Source organism: Miniopterus schreibersii, assembly GCF_964146895.1.
Source record: "Miniopterus schreibersii genome assembly, chromosome: 10".
Classification (NCBI taxonomy): Eukaryota; Metazoa; Chordata; class Mammalia; order Chiroptera; family Miniopteridae; genus Miniopterus; species Miniopterus schreibersii.
In genome coordinates, this window is record NC_138110.1 from 73383299 (window position 1) to 73395955 (window position 12657).

The 12657-nt window shown below is 44.3% G+C and overlaps 1 protein-coding gene across 1 annotated transcript in view; it reads left to right on the forward strand.

Annotated features, from left to right (window-relative positions):
* PCSK2 (proprotein convertase subtilisin/kexin type 2) overlaps positions 1–12657 on the forward strand; it is a 180136-nt gene that overhangs the window by 128821 nt on the left and 38658 nt on the right. The window contains exon 6 of the mRNA XM_081149046.1: positions 6764–6840. Coding sequence (XP_081005172.1) covers positions 6764–6840 — 77 coding nt within the window. The remainder of the gene's footprint in view (positions 1–6763; positions 6841–12657) is intronic.

The window sequence follows — 12657 nt, forward strand, 5'->3', positions numbered from 1 at the left end:
GTTCAGGCATGACCACATTAGATGCAAGTAGGTGCAATAACAAAATTCTTTAGGCCCTAATGGACTGGGCTCTTCTGCTGCTCAGTTTCTATACAGATGAGCTTTGTTCTGGGGCAGCATGGTGGCAGTTTGAATCTACCTGGGGAAGCTCATTTCTCTTTCATTAGTCCGTGAGCCCAGTGCAATTCCAGCTAATATTGTTACACGGCTCCTAGCTGGGTTATTCGGTTAAATGCCTTCAAGGAAAGTAGCAAGCCAGAACAGAGGACGAATGCAGTGTACTTTCTTGTTCCGAGTTCCTATAGCGGTGAAATTACATTGTCAACTAATCATATGCAGTGCTGTACCCGTGATCATAAACTGCCATCGTCGGAGATCTTATTTAAGTCTGCTATTACTTGACATTTCACCGGGGACATCTTGTCTCCCTGGTACAATTTCTCTGAGGTCTGAGCTTATATGTGACAATAAGTAGAAAGACCAGTTTCTTGCCATGGCTCACAGACAGGCTAGTACTTCCACAGTCCATTTGTGTGAAATTTTTAAAAAGTGTCGCCTATCGGTGGGTAAGTTGCAAAACAGCACCCTCCCTTCTGGGCAAACACAGTAGAAAATGTACCCCCTTCTGGGCAGACAAATGAGAGAAGGGTAACGTCTCCGGATTGACCAAGTATTATTTAAAGCCCCACCACCCCAGGTACCCCTAAAACTAATATAATATTGTATATCAATGTAATTGAAAAATGAATTTTTTAATTTAAAAATAAATAGAAGAAAATAAAACTAAAGCCCCCCACCTCTGGGCACATGGCTTGGCAAATCCACTCAGGCCCCAGGGGCTCCCCTTGGGCGGGCACTTTATGCAAAGCACACCCTGCATGACTGTGCATGGCCGCCTGGTCACAGATGCCACTTTCCTAATTTTGTAGTGAGGCCACGAGTTTGGTCCTCGGTGCTCCAAATATACCTGTTCAGTCAGAGCGGCGGACCCCCCACCTTACATGTAGGGGCCTGTTACGAGAGCCTGGTGTTGACAAAATGCCGATGCAGCACCAGTTTAAGTGACAGTTGGTGAGAAGTTGTGCCTCAGACACCACATGGACCCGTATCACCTGGCCGCCTACCTCCGCATGGGAGGGCTGCTCCCTGCAGACACCTGCCTCTCTCTGCCAAGGGTGATGCTCTGACCGTGGGAACAGATAGGACACTGCAGATGGAAAGACAGAGAGTCAGAAGGTTGGTGCCCTGAGAAACAGCCTTCAGCCAGTGCTGGGCAGGGGTTGGGGAAACAATGGTGGGGCTCTCTACTGCCTCTCTGAGCCTCCAGCAGGCTGAGCCCCAGTTTCTGACCACAGGAATGCCTGATAACCCACCTTTGATTGCTGTGAACCCAGGGGAGGTAAACTTCAGACTCCTGGCAATGTAGCGAGGATAGTTTATATCATTACTTTTCAGCAGCTTGAGCCACCTAGAGAGAAGGGGACGTGGGACAGGCGTGTCTCAGAGAAAAGGGGACTCTTCAGGAAGACGAGGACTTGGTGAGATGCTGTAGCGAAGGCCTCAGGCTTATCAGAGGGCAGCCTGGGAGCCCATGAGGCCTAGGATGTCATGCAAGGGTTTGCAAACACTTTCTATAGAAGATAGTAAATGTTTTAAGATTTGTGGGCTTCTGTCACAACTGTTTGTCTGCTGCTGTAGTGTGAAAGCAGCCATAGGCAATCTGTGAACAAATGGACATGACTGTGTTCCGATAAAACTTTATTTACAAAAACAGGTGGTGGGCCAGATTTGGCCTGTAGGCATTTTTGGGACCCTAGCCATAGCAATCAAAGAAAATGAGGGACACGAAAGGAGAAGTAAGGGCTGAGAGAACACCCACCCGTGGCTGGACAAGGTGCTTGCCAGCTTGGTCCTCACGGTCCTCACGGCAACCAAGTAGTTACAGTTTTGTCATCTGCACTTTACAGATGAGGAAACTACATTTTCCAGAACATAAGAAAATTGCCAAGGCCACGCCGTCTAGGTTCAAAACCAGATCTGCCTGGCTTCCATGCCTCTCTTCCTTTCTCTGCTCCAAGCTGATGCCTGCAGGTCCATTTGCCTTATGGAGCCCAGCCAGGAAAGTCCACTAGAACCAGAGCCATGAAATTCCAGAGCTGGGTCCCTGGGCTCTCAGGACCTTCTCCAACAGTGTTAAAGCAGTGGGTCCGCCGCCGGCTCTCACGGTGAGACCAGCCCTGGCATCCCACATGCACCACGTGTGGACCTGTGCCTCTGGCGGCCGCACAGATGCACCTCAGATTTAACAAGTCAAAAGATTTTGTGAAAATAAGTAAGTCCTTTGTCCTTTCTTAGATTAGTGCGCAGGAAGGCCGTCTGAAGGAAAAGTGCACAGTGCACACAATGGCCAAGCCTGTAATTATTCAACTTTCTTGCTAAGAGTTACTGTAGCCTTTTTCTTCTGGCTGTGCATTCAAATGAAGTTCAGAAATAACTTCCAGGGAAGCCCTGAGGTCAGCTTGGATTCAGCCCAATCTTCTCACTTTCTGCGTGATGGAGCAAAGATAATTCGATTCTTAACGATGACTGAATCATTCCAATACTGAATCACCAATGATTAAATTATGTTTGATAAACATCTAGTATTTTCTAAAGCAATAAAATAGATTAATGCATTTTAGGAAGAAGTTAGAGCAAAGCTCAGACCAAAACAAGCTCCTGCCTTAACCTAGGACAACCAGAGCATTACGTTTGCAGAGATGCCACTTCCCCCGAAATGTCAGTGTGAATGGCTATCTTAGAAAGTTCCAGAGTAATTCAAGACCAGTTTAATTTATTCCAGCACAGAAGCAATTTCATGAAAGACAACATTGTAATTCAAATCAATAAATGGTTTGGTTTGAGCTATAAAACCATAAACAGAGCCTTTGCGAAATGTTGCTTACTGTTCCTTCTTGCTATAAACCATTTGATTTTCAGCCAGAAAACATACAGCCAAGTAATAACTGTTTGCCTTCCTTAATACTCAGTGTAGACTGTTATGCAAGGAATCGAGCATTAGTCATCAAGTTCAGTGTAAAGATAACAAAATACTTAGAATTCCTAAGTCATCACCCATTTCAACATTGAGAGGTGAAGATGACCCCACACAATACGTGGTCTTTCTTCTTGTAAAAGTGGTCTCAGGGTTCCCTGGATTCTCAGCTCCCAGCTCCGCTGTCAGAACCCCCTACTCCCTCTTGAGAGCCCCCACCGACCTCAGGCAAGCCATTTTCTCCAGAATCAGGAATGGGCACCAAAAAAACCTCAATCCAGTCTGCAGGTGATGATTATGAGCCAGAAAGGGGAGCCAGGGTGGAAAGCATGTGAAACCGGCCTGTTGCTCAGGCAGCAGACATAAAGGTGCAGAAAACCCGGACTGGATTTCTTTCTAATTGAATTTAATTTCTATCTGCCAGCCTAATTGCTCTGATGATAAAAACTTGACCTTGGTCAACTCAGGTTTTCCCCCCACCCTCCTGTCTCCAGAGTTGCCCTCAAGCTTTGAAGGATGACCATGGCATTAAGGAGAGGGATCGGAGGTCCTGGTGCCCCCGTCTCTTCCTCTGTCCATCCTGGGCTCCCCTGTTGCATGCATCCCCATGCCTACTGGCGAGTCAGTTCACGCAGACCCTGTCTGAACCCTGGATCCTCATTGTCCTGACCACAGAGCTTTCTAGGCCAGCTGGTTCTCCATGTCACGTTCTCACCAATCAGCCTCCCGGAGAACATTGTGCTGTTCCCTGCTCCATACTGAGGGTCACGGGAATGCAGAGTGGGGCCACCCCAAGATCCTCAGCTGAGGCACCTTACAGAGCCCCTTTGGTCTGCAGCTTCATGTCCTTGTCCAAGGATGGATCCCAGACTCCTGTGAAGTTGGACATTCCAACATAACCCATCCCACTCCAAGAACACAGCTCAGTAGAAAGAGGTAGCACTCAGGGCCCCTCTAAGGGCCCCACGATGGCTATCCGTGATGAATTTTCTATCTGACTCACCCTAGACCAGGGAGTTTTAATCTCTATGGGGAAACAAATCAGGCTTCGCAATAGTCTTCCAAAAAACCTCAGCTTTGAAACCCAAAAGAAAAAGTATTAACTTGTGTTTCTCTTGATATTCCGACCCCACTACCTCTACCTAAGAATGCTCCTCTCTCAAAAATTCAGGGAATATTAGCGGTAACCAAACATACTTAGGGAAGGCAAATAAATTACTATTTCAAAATAGTATCTCTCAAAAGAATTGAGATTCAAATATCTCAAGAAAGTCGGGGGGGGGGGGGGGGACATGCCAAATCTGAGAGGGTTCTCAGAGACAGAGATTCTAGACTAGATGGAGAATTAAACTTTTAAAGGTGAATGAAAGTAGTTTGGAATCTAAGTGGAACAAAGCAGAACTCGAGTCTTGCCAATAATTGTGGCCAGTGGAGACAGGAAGGTATGCTCTCTAAAGGCCAGGTGTTAAAGAAAGACCTAGATTCTGGAATAAGGAATAGATGTATTCCAGACCCAAGAGAAAATGGCTGGCCCAAATATTGAATTTTATGGAGAGGGGGAAATGAGGAACTGTTTTTCAATGTATAAGTTTTCTGTTATGCAAATGAATACACTCTAGAGCTCTGCCATGTAACATGATCAACAATAAAGTATTGTACACTTTAATATTTGTGAAGAAGATAGATCTCACGTTCAATGTTCTCACCAACACACACACACACACGCAAACACAAGGAAATTTTGGGGGGTTTTGGAAATGTTTAGTACTTTGGTTGTGGTGATGGTATCATGGGTATATGCATATGCCCAGACTCATCAAGATGTGTAACATAAAAGTGTGGAATTGTTCTAGTACCAATAATACTAGAATAAAGCTAAAAAATCAAGAATTGAAAAAGTGTGAACAAATTTCAGGTGACCTCTGCCCCAAGCACAACATTTAAATAAATTATTATTGTGATCATTACAACTCTTGTGATCCAACAAATAGAAACACAAATGAATGGAATTAGTCAGTTTGCTCTTAAAAACATTATGACACTATTACATTAGGTTTTCAAACAAGAGTGAATCACAAACTAAAGTGTTTTACCTCATAAAGAAGCACAATTTTTGAAAATGTCTCCAGACCCACAGAATCAAGAAATGCCCCAGCTGGAATAGGCATGTGACCCAGTGCTTCCTAGCCCAATGCACACTGTGGGCCAGGAAGCCATCTGGCCTCTTTATGGCAGATCTCAAAACCGAAGGAGAAAAGACTGGGATAAAGAGGGAGGCATTTCACAGGGTTCAGCAACCCCGGGCACGCAGAGAAGGCTGTGGGAAGGGGTGGATTGGCCGCCAAACGGTGGTGGATCATCTCCCATCATAGACCAGAATAAAAGACCAACCTGCTAAAGATCTAAATAGAAAAAATTAAAACATTAAATCACTTAAAGAGAATTTAAATAAGTATGTGATTGATTTCTGTGGTGAAAGACTCACAGCGGGGAAAAAATGGAAGTGCTGGATTGCACGGAATTTAAACTTCTCACTGAATGTTGCAGGGTTTAAGAGTCCTCATAGTTTGCAACTGCATATTTATTCATTTACTCATTTGATCGGTGCCTGCACCCCCGCTAGGCTATAAGTTAGCGGAGGGCTGAGATATCGCTGTTGTATTCCCATGCTTGGAAGAGTCTCTGCATATATTAGACTCTTTTTTTTTTCCCCTTCTACTAAAATTTATTTTCATTTATTCTTTTTTATTTTTAATTACAGATCACATACATTATTATATTGGTTTCAGGTATCCAACCCAGTGATTAGACATTACATAACTTACTTAGTGATTATCCCAATAATCTCACACCCATCTGATACCATGCATAGTCATTAGAATATTAGTGACTATATTATCTATGCTGTACATTCCATCCCCGTGACTAATCTGTAACAAATAATTTGCACTTCTTAATCCCTTCACCTTTTCAACCCACCCCCTCAACCCCCCTACCATCAGCAACTGTCAAACCTTCTCTGTATCTATGAGTCTGGTTTTGTTCCGCTTGTTCATTTATTTTATATTTTAGATACAATTGAGAAAATCTTAAAAACAGCAAAAGAAAAGCAGTTACCTACAAGGTTGCTCCCATAAGACTGTCAGCTGATTTCTCAACAGACTCTTAATGGTGTGCTTTTGAAGTGTTTCTGCTGTAGCCTTATAACAGCTCATGAGCCCCTTTCAACAGAACAGTAAACTGAGCAAATAACTGAGGTTGACGTTGGGGCTGATCTCAGGGGCTCGGGCAGGGGCTTAACCCCCATAAGCATAGAGAAGATAAGCCCTGAGTCGGTCCGGAGCGGGGAGCCGGAAACCAGAGGCCCCCTCCGTCGTGACCTGAGCACTAGGACACCCTGGCCTTCAGTTCAAGGAAGCTTAGCGTCAGCCCTGGATTCCAGCTGAATCCCATTTGCCCACGAGGTGTAACTTGACTTAAAAGGGAGACAGTCCTGGGGAGCACAGTACTCAAAATTGCTATCTCTGAGGGCCTGAAATAGGGTGAGGTGAGGAAACCTCCAAAAAGGGACTGAGGGGATAAAAAGCTCCGCAGACACCTGCAGGCCTGTCCGCGGGTCACAAGGGCTGGCCCCGGGCAGAGCGGGCAGGCTGCAGGCGGGGGGCTGTGCCGGACGCGGCGTCCGTGCCTCTGGCCGTATTGACCCAGGAGCCGCCTTGTGTCTTTCAGAATGCCGAAGCGAGCTACGACTTCAGTAGCAACGACCCCTATCCTTACCCTCGGTACACAGATGACTGGTTTAACAGGTAAACTGGGCCTCCGGACGGGGCTTGCACTTCAGGTTGGGGGTTTCGTTCTGCTTTGTTTTGTTTTTAAGTCTTGAAAGTCACCAGCCAAAGAACCTCAGGGCTTCGCTGAATTGTATTGTGACTCCCCCTCTTCGCGGCTACGTTCCCTAAACTCTTGGATTTTTCTAATATTTCAATGCTCCTCTAGAATTGCCTGTGGACTATTTGTTCTGTTGAGCAAGGAATTATTTGCTGCCGTAGTAAAGGTAGAAGGGAACAGGAATAGTAAGAAAGCCTGTCCCAACCCACCACAAGGTGATTTAAAACAGGCCGACTTCACTGGGTCTCTGGAAATGACTGGGGAGAACCTTTCTTGCCCCACGGGTCTGTGTCTGTCTGTTTTGAAAAGCGTGTCCGCTGTAACCTCGTGAAGGCCTTGCAGCCCACTTCAGCAGAACGGTAAGTGAAGCGAAGGGCTTTGAAGTGTCCCTCGGCGTCCCCTGGAAACGAGCCAACCTCCACCCGTTTCCTTCAGCCTGCTTGGCTCCTAAACGTGTAAATGCAGCCTCTCTTTTTCCCAAGGAACAGTCTTGCCTAAATGGTTGGTTGCATGTAAAAAAACGGCAAGAAATAAAGATGTATGGCTCGCTCAACCAAAGAACACTATACTTTTTAAACCTAGAGCTGCCCCATTACTGATGTTCTTGGGTGGAGTTCGTGAGAACATATGAACTTCGATTAATGGTGTAAAAATATATTGTGTACAGCACCTTCTTCATTTCTTTTACTTCTTGTGACAAACAGCACATAAAACAAATGTTGTCATTCTCAGTTTAGTGTTAAGAAAATAGGTGTAGAAAGGGGAAGTGACTTCCCTGGTCAATTAGCGTACGTCAAAGCCAGCACTCAACCCCAAATTTCACAAATGTCTCTAATTCCAACCTTTATAAGCATCATTTTATTAGGAAGACAGGAACCATGATGCCCAGGGAGTGGCCAGTAGCTTAGACTCTGTCCCTCCAATTAATAAGTTGACTGGAGAATGTCTAGGATGCAAACAGGGCACACAGGTTGGGGGGCTTGGCGATTCCAGGAAATGTGGGGGAAAATAAAGAAAAAAACACAATTCAAATTTGTAACATTTTTAAAAGATCATAGCTGATGTCCAATAGCACAATTCACTTTCTATCAACTTCACCAACAGCTTTGAAATTATCATGCAGTGTCTGGAAGTGTGTTGAGGGAATAAGGGTATATAAGAACATCTGAGCACTTTTGACATAAAATGTCTCTTACCCCCATGACTTATAACCCTAGACCCTAGCATGCTCTTAGCAAATAAACCATTTTCTGACCCAGGGATGCGATGTTACTAAGTAGATGCCACTAAGTCAGGGGTGAGCTGTGATTGGAAATGACGATCTGGAACACTCTACTGAGAAGGACCATGAGGGAGTGCTCGGCTTCAGCATGATTGGTTACCAGTTGTCTACTTGACCTCAGAAAGGACCGTAGCAACATGTGTGCTGGCTATTTGCCATCTCTCTGCAGCTAGTAGGTACCAAATGAACCTTTCATGGAATGATTCAGGCACAAAAATATAACCGACAGAATGGTTTTCTCCCTTACCCCATTTTCTAAACCCAGCACAACTTTCCCCAAAGCAATTCTTCTTGTGTGACATGCTGTAAGAGTATTCTATTTTTTAAAAAAAAACAAACGACGATGATTTCTATCTTAAAATTTTTAATTTGCAAATGTGTTCTCGAAAGTACAATTTTAAACTAGCTAAAATCTTCTAGCTAGAACTAATTAGTGCTTAGTGCAATAAAATTTTTCATTGTCAGTGGTAGAAATTCTCAAGTGTCCAATTGCCTGAGACATAGTCATAGTGAGTCAGACAAGCATGATCCTTGCCTCTTAGGGAGTCAATGACTCAAGACACGGTGTCCACTGTGACCAATAAATGGGACTTTTCCCAATGATCAAGTCATCTTCAAAGATCCCCATCCATCACGACTTATTGCAAAGATTAGATGGTACCACAGTTCAAAGCGTGGCCTCTCAAAACAAAACTCCTGTAAATGATGGTGGGAGGACACTGGGTCAAAATCTAAGCCCACGGCTCTGGGGAGGGGTCCATGGCCTGAAAGCTTGAGTCTGTCCTCAAGATGATTCCTGCTTGGTACAAGAATTAAACTAGATCATCTCCCCCGGGATGAAATATTTCACCTGGTGTTTTCTTCCATATAACTTAGGGTTTGGAGCAGAAGGGAGGAGAGTGACTGGGGGTACAGAGGAAATAGAGTTGGCCATGAGTTAATCATTGTTAAAGCCGGGTGATGGGTACATGAGTTCACCCTACTCTTGTATATCTTTGATATTATCCATAACAAGAAGTAAATTTTAAGAGCATAGGGCATAAAAAAGAGGCAAAAAACAGAACTGGAAGTGTAGTTCAGTGCTCATTAAACTGTCAGTTTGGGCGTGCAGGCTGCTGAGGGACTTGCAATGTTATATGGGGAGGTGACAGATGCCCAACTCACGACAGGGCTAAGTGGAACCGTAGCTTAAAAAAAAAAAAAGAAAGAAAGAAAACACAAGAAAAATTAATGCCTATTAAGCAGTCACTATGCTTAAGGCAGTGTTTTAAGTGTTTTGCATGTATTAATTCAATTAACTCATTATAATTCTCTGAAACAGATATTATCATTATTATCCCCATGTTGGTAACTGAGGCACAGAAAGGTTAAGTCAGTTGTGCAATGTCACATATCTAATAAGTGGCAGAGACAGGATTTGACGCCAGTGAGGGGGCCATCCCATGCTCTGCCGTGTAATAAAGATGCTTTGGAGGGCACAGAGCACTGCAGAATCATCTCTGGCTGGGGCAGTTGGGACAGGCTTCATTGAAGAGGTAGCATTTAGTCTCGGATTGTAATGAAGGTAATAGGTAGAGTTGGGGGGGGTGTTCCGGAGTGAGGGTACAGTTTAGGTGAAGAAAGAGGAACCCGAGGTGCACACGTGCACAAGGCGGCCTGGGTAACTGGGCTGGGGCTGAGAGACTGGTGCGCGGAGCAGCATTCTCAGAAGATGTCTCAGGAGAGTGAGCGTGAGAGATTGGGACAGGTTGCTAGGAGAAAGAAGAGGGAGAGATTCTGTGGTTGGGTAGGGAACTGGGCCAGAAGCATAGACGAGAAATGTCCTCAAGGAATGTTGCTCCCCAAAGGCTGCGGAGCCTTGAGCCCAGCACGTGCCTTTGTCAGGGTTCACTACGGATCCAGCGTGAGTCCCTGGATAGCTCTCCAGCCACAAAGGCACGCCGCGTCCTCTTCTGGGCATGGCCATCGTATCTGATGTCTCATCTCTGCTCAGCAGACTCGGGGCTCTTGAGAAATGCTCATTTAAGCAAGACCCTGATCCAGGGCTAGCTGACGCTCACCGGCAATGGGCTTGCTGCTGTTGCCAGTCCAGTCACACCCCGGCCACAGAGGCCGGTTAGGACTCAGGAGCAGTCGCTGCCCAGGAAAAGCAGGGTTCTCATCGCTGTGAAAAGTAGAAAAGAGAATGCACTGTAAGGGGCTCTCTCGAGCAAGCAAATAAAATGTTTCCCTTGGTTGGGAAATCAAGTTCAAGGTCAGTGTGTCTCTCCTGAGCTTCCCTGATATTCTAAACCCTCATATTGTCCCCTCTGTATTTTGTTAACTTGTTTTCCCTCAAGTGTATATTTATTTAAGAACATATTTAAAACTCCAAACCAAGAACTCTATGAAAGCAAACTTCATATATATGCAGAACTGCTTTTAGTGGATATGTATATTAGAATTTCTTGCCCTGTGCTTAATTCGATTTTATAAGATTATTCCTTTTTAAGCAGAGCAAGTGTATTCATTCTACTGTGAGTCACTTAATAATTAAATGCAGTATCTGAGCTCTGGGGATATATTTGAAACAGTTGAGAAATTTGCAAAAGGAGTATCATTTCCTCCTAGTTTCCAATCAGAGAAATACAGATGGTCAACCAAAATAATAACAGTAATAATAACCCAAATTGTAAAAAGATAGAAAATAATATACATTTAATGAGCACCAACAATGTGAAAAACTTGTATAACTGATTTGCTGTGAGGTCTCAGGATCTAGTGTTCCATTTTTTTCCTTGCTGGCATTCAACAAATATTGATTGGCTGGTCGACAGAGGGATGGCACACCTTCTCAGCTGTGCTGAGATGTCGAGTGGCCTTGACATCTGTCCAAGTTAGAGCTGCCTGCTTCTTCCAAGTTTTGCAGCCTTTGCTTTGTCAATAATCTTCCAGCATTGCTTGGTTTTAGGTCAATGTTCGATGATGCATTGCAGATCTATAATTCATTACTGTGCCACTGTCCATAAAAGTCCCTCTTGCATAACATTTCCTTGACAAGCATTCACCACTGAAATGTCATCCCTGCCATCGGCAATATTTAGGGAACATCACAGGGTGCAGCATGCTCTGTCTATTAAGCCCTAAAGAGTAAGAGATTCTGGATTAGATGCAGTTCCTGGCCGCAGAAACTTACTATAAATTCAGGAAGAGAGAAGACATTTATTACTAAAGCAACCAAAATGGATGGAAAGAGGAAGGAAAAATGGATGGCCAGGGACATTTATCTCGATGTAAGTTCACCTGATTGATAGCATTAAACCTTCAAATAATAAAGATTTTTTTCTGATTAACTTTTTTTCCTTATTAAAAATCATATTTCATTTTGAAGAACTCTATGTGACAAGCCAAAGAAGAGCATGTGAGGAAAATAGCCCTCTCTGGTTGGCTATTTGCACACTGATGGAAACGGATACTTTACCCTGGTGAGACTTAATGGTTGCGAAATAGACAAACATCTTTCCCTTCTGCCTTTATAGACAATTCGGAAATCACCTCCTGGATAATAAAATTCAAACTGCTTTCGCAGGCCTAATAGAGCCTCTTCTTTCATGTGAGCTTTGAGAATACAGTAGCCCCCCTTATCCACAGGGGATACATCCCAAGACCCCCAATGGATGGATGCTGAAACCATGGATAGTACTGAACCCTATAGATACTAGGTTTTTTCCTATACATACATACCTGTGATAAAGTATAACTTCTAAATTAGGCACAGTACGGAGATTAACACCGATAACTAATAATAAGATAGGAAATTATAACTATGCTGTAAGAAAAGCCATGTGAGTGTGGCATCATTAAGTAAAGCGAAGGAGACTTGAACACAAGCACTGTGGGACCTCAACAGGCAACCTGCTAACTGAGACAGCTATGCGGGACAACGGAGGGGCCACTTCAGGGCGGGATGGAGGAAGACGGCGAGAGATTGCAGACCGGCATGCGGTTTAAAACTTAGAAACTGTTTTTTCTGGAATCTTCCATTTAATATTTTCGACTGCAGGTGACCCGGGGTAACTAAAACCACGGCAAGCGAACCCACAGATAATCGGAGAACATGGTATCTCAGAAGCCAACATTTGCTCGAAGGCTGCTGTAGCAATAAACCCTCCCTGCATCCAAACCAGAGCGCGGTGAAATACAACAGGGGTTAATTTTGTTAGCTATTCTGGGTCGCTGGGAAAACAACACAAAAGGGTTTTCTGATTTTATTTCTAGTCTCCTACCTGGATTAGACAAGTCTTCGTTACTTAAGGTTTCCCTTCAGCTGGAAGAAATAGACATAACACAGATTTGGGGCTTATGGAGAGAATTATGTCAATTATAAAAGAATCATCTGCATGTTGTCATAACCATTTCTACTTCGGAAACTAGTATTATGCGTGCCGCATATGGGGATTTTATGGCCCTCGGG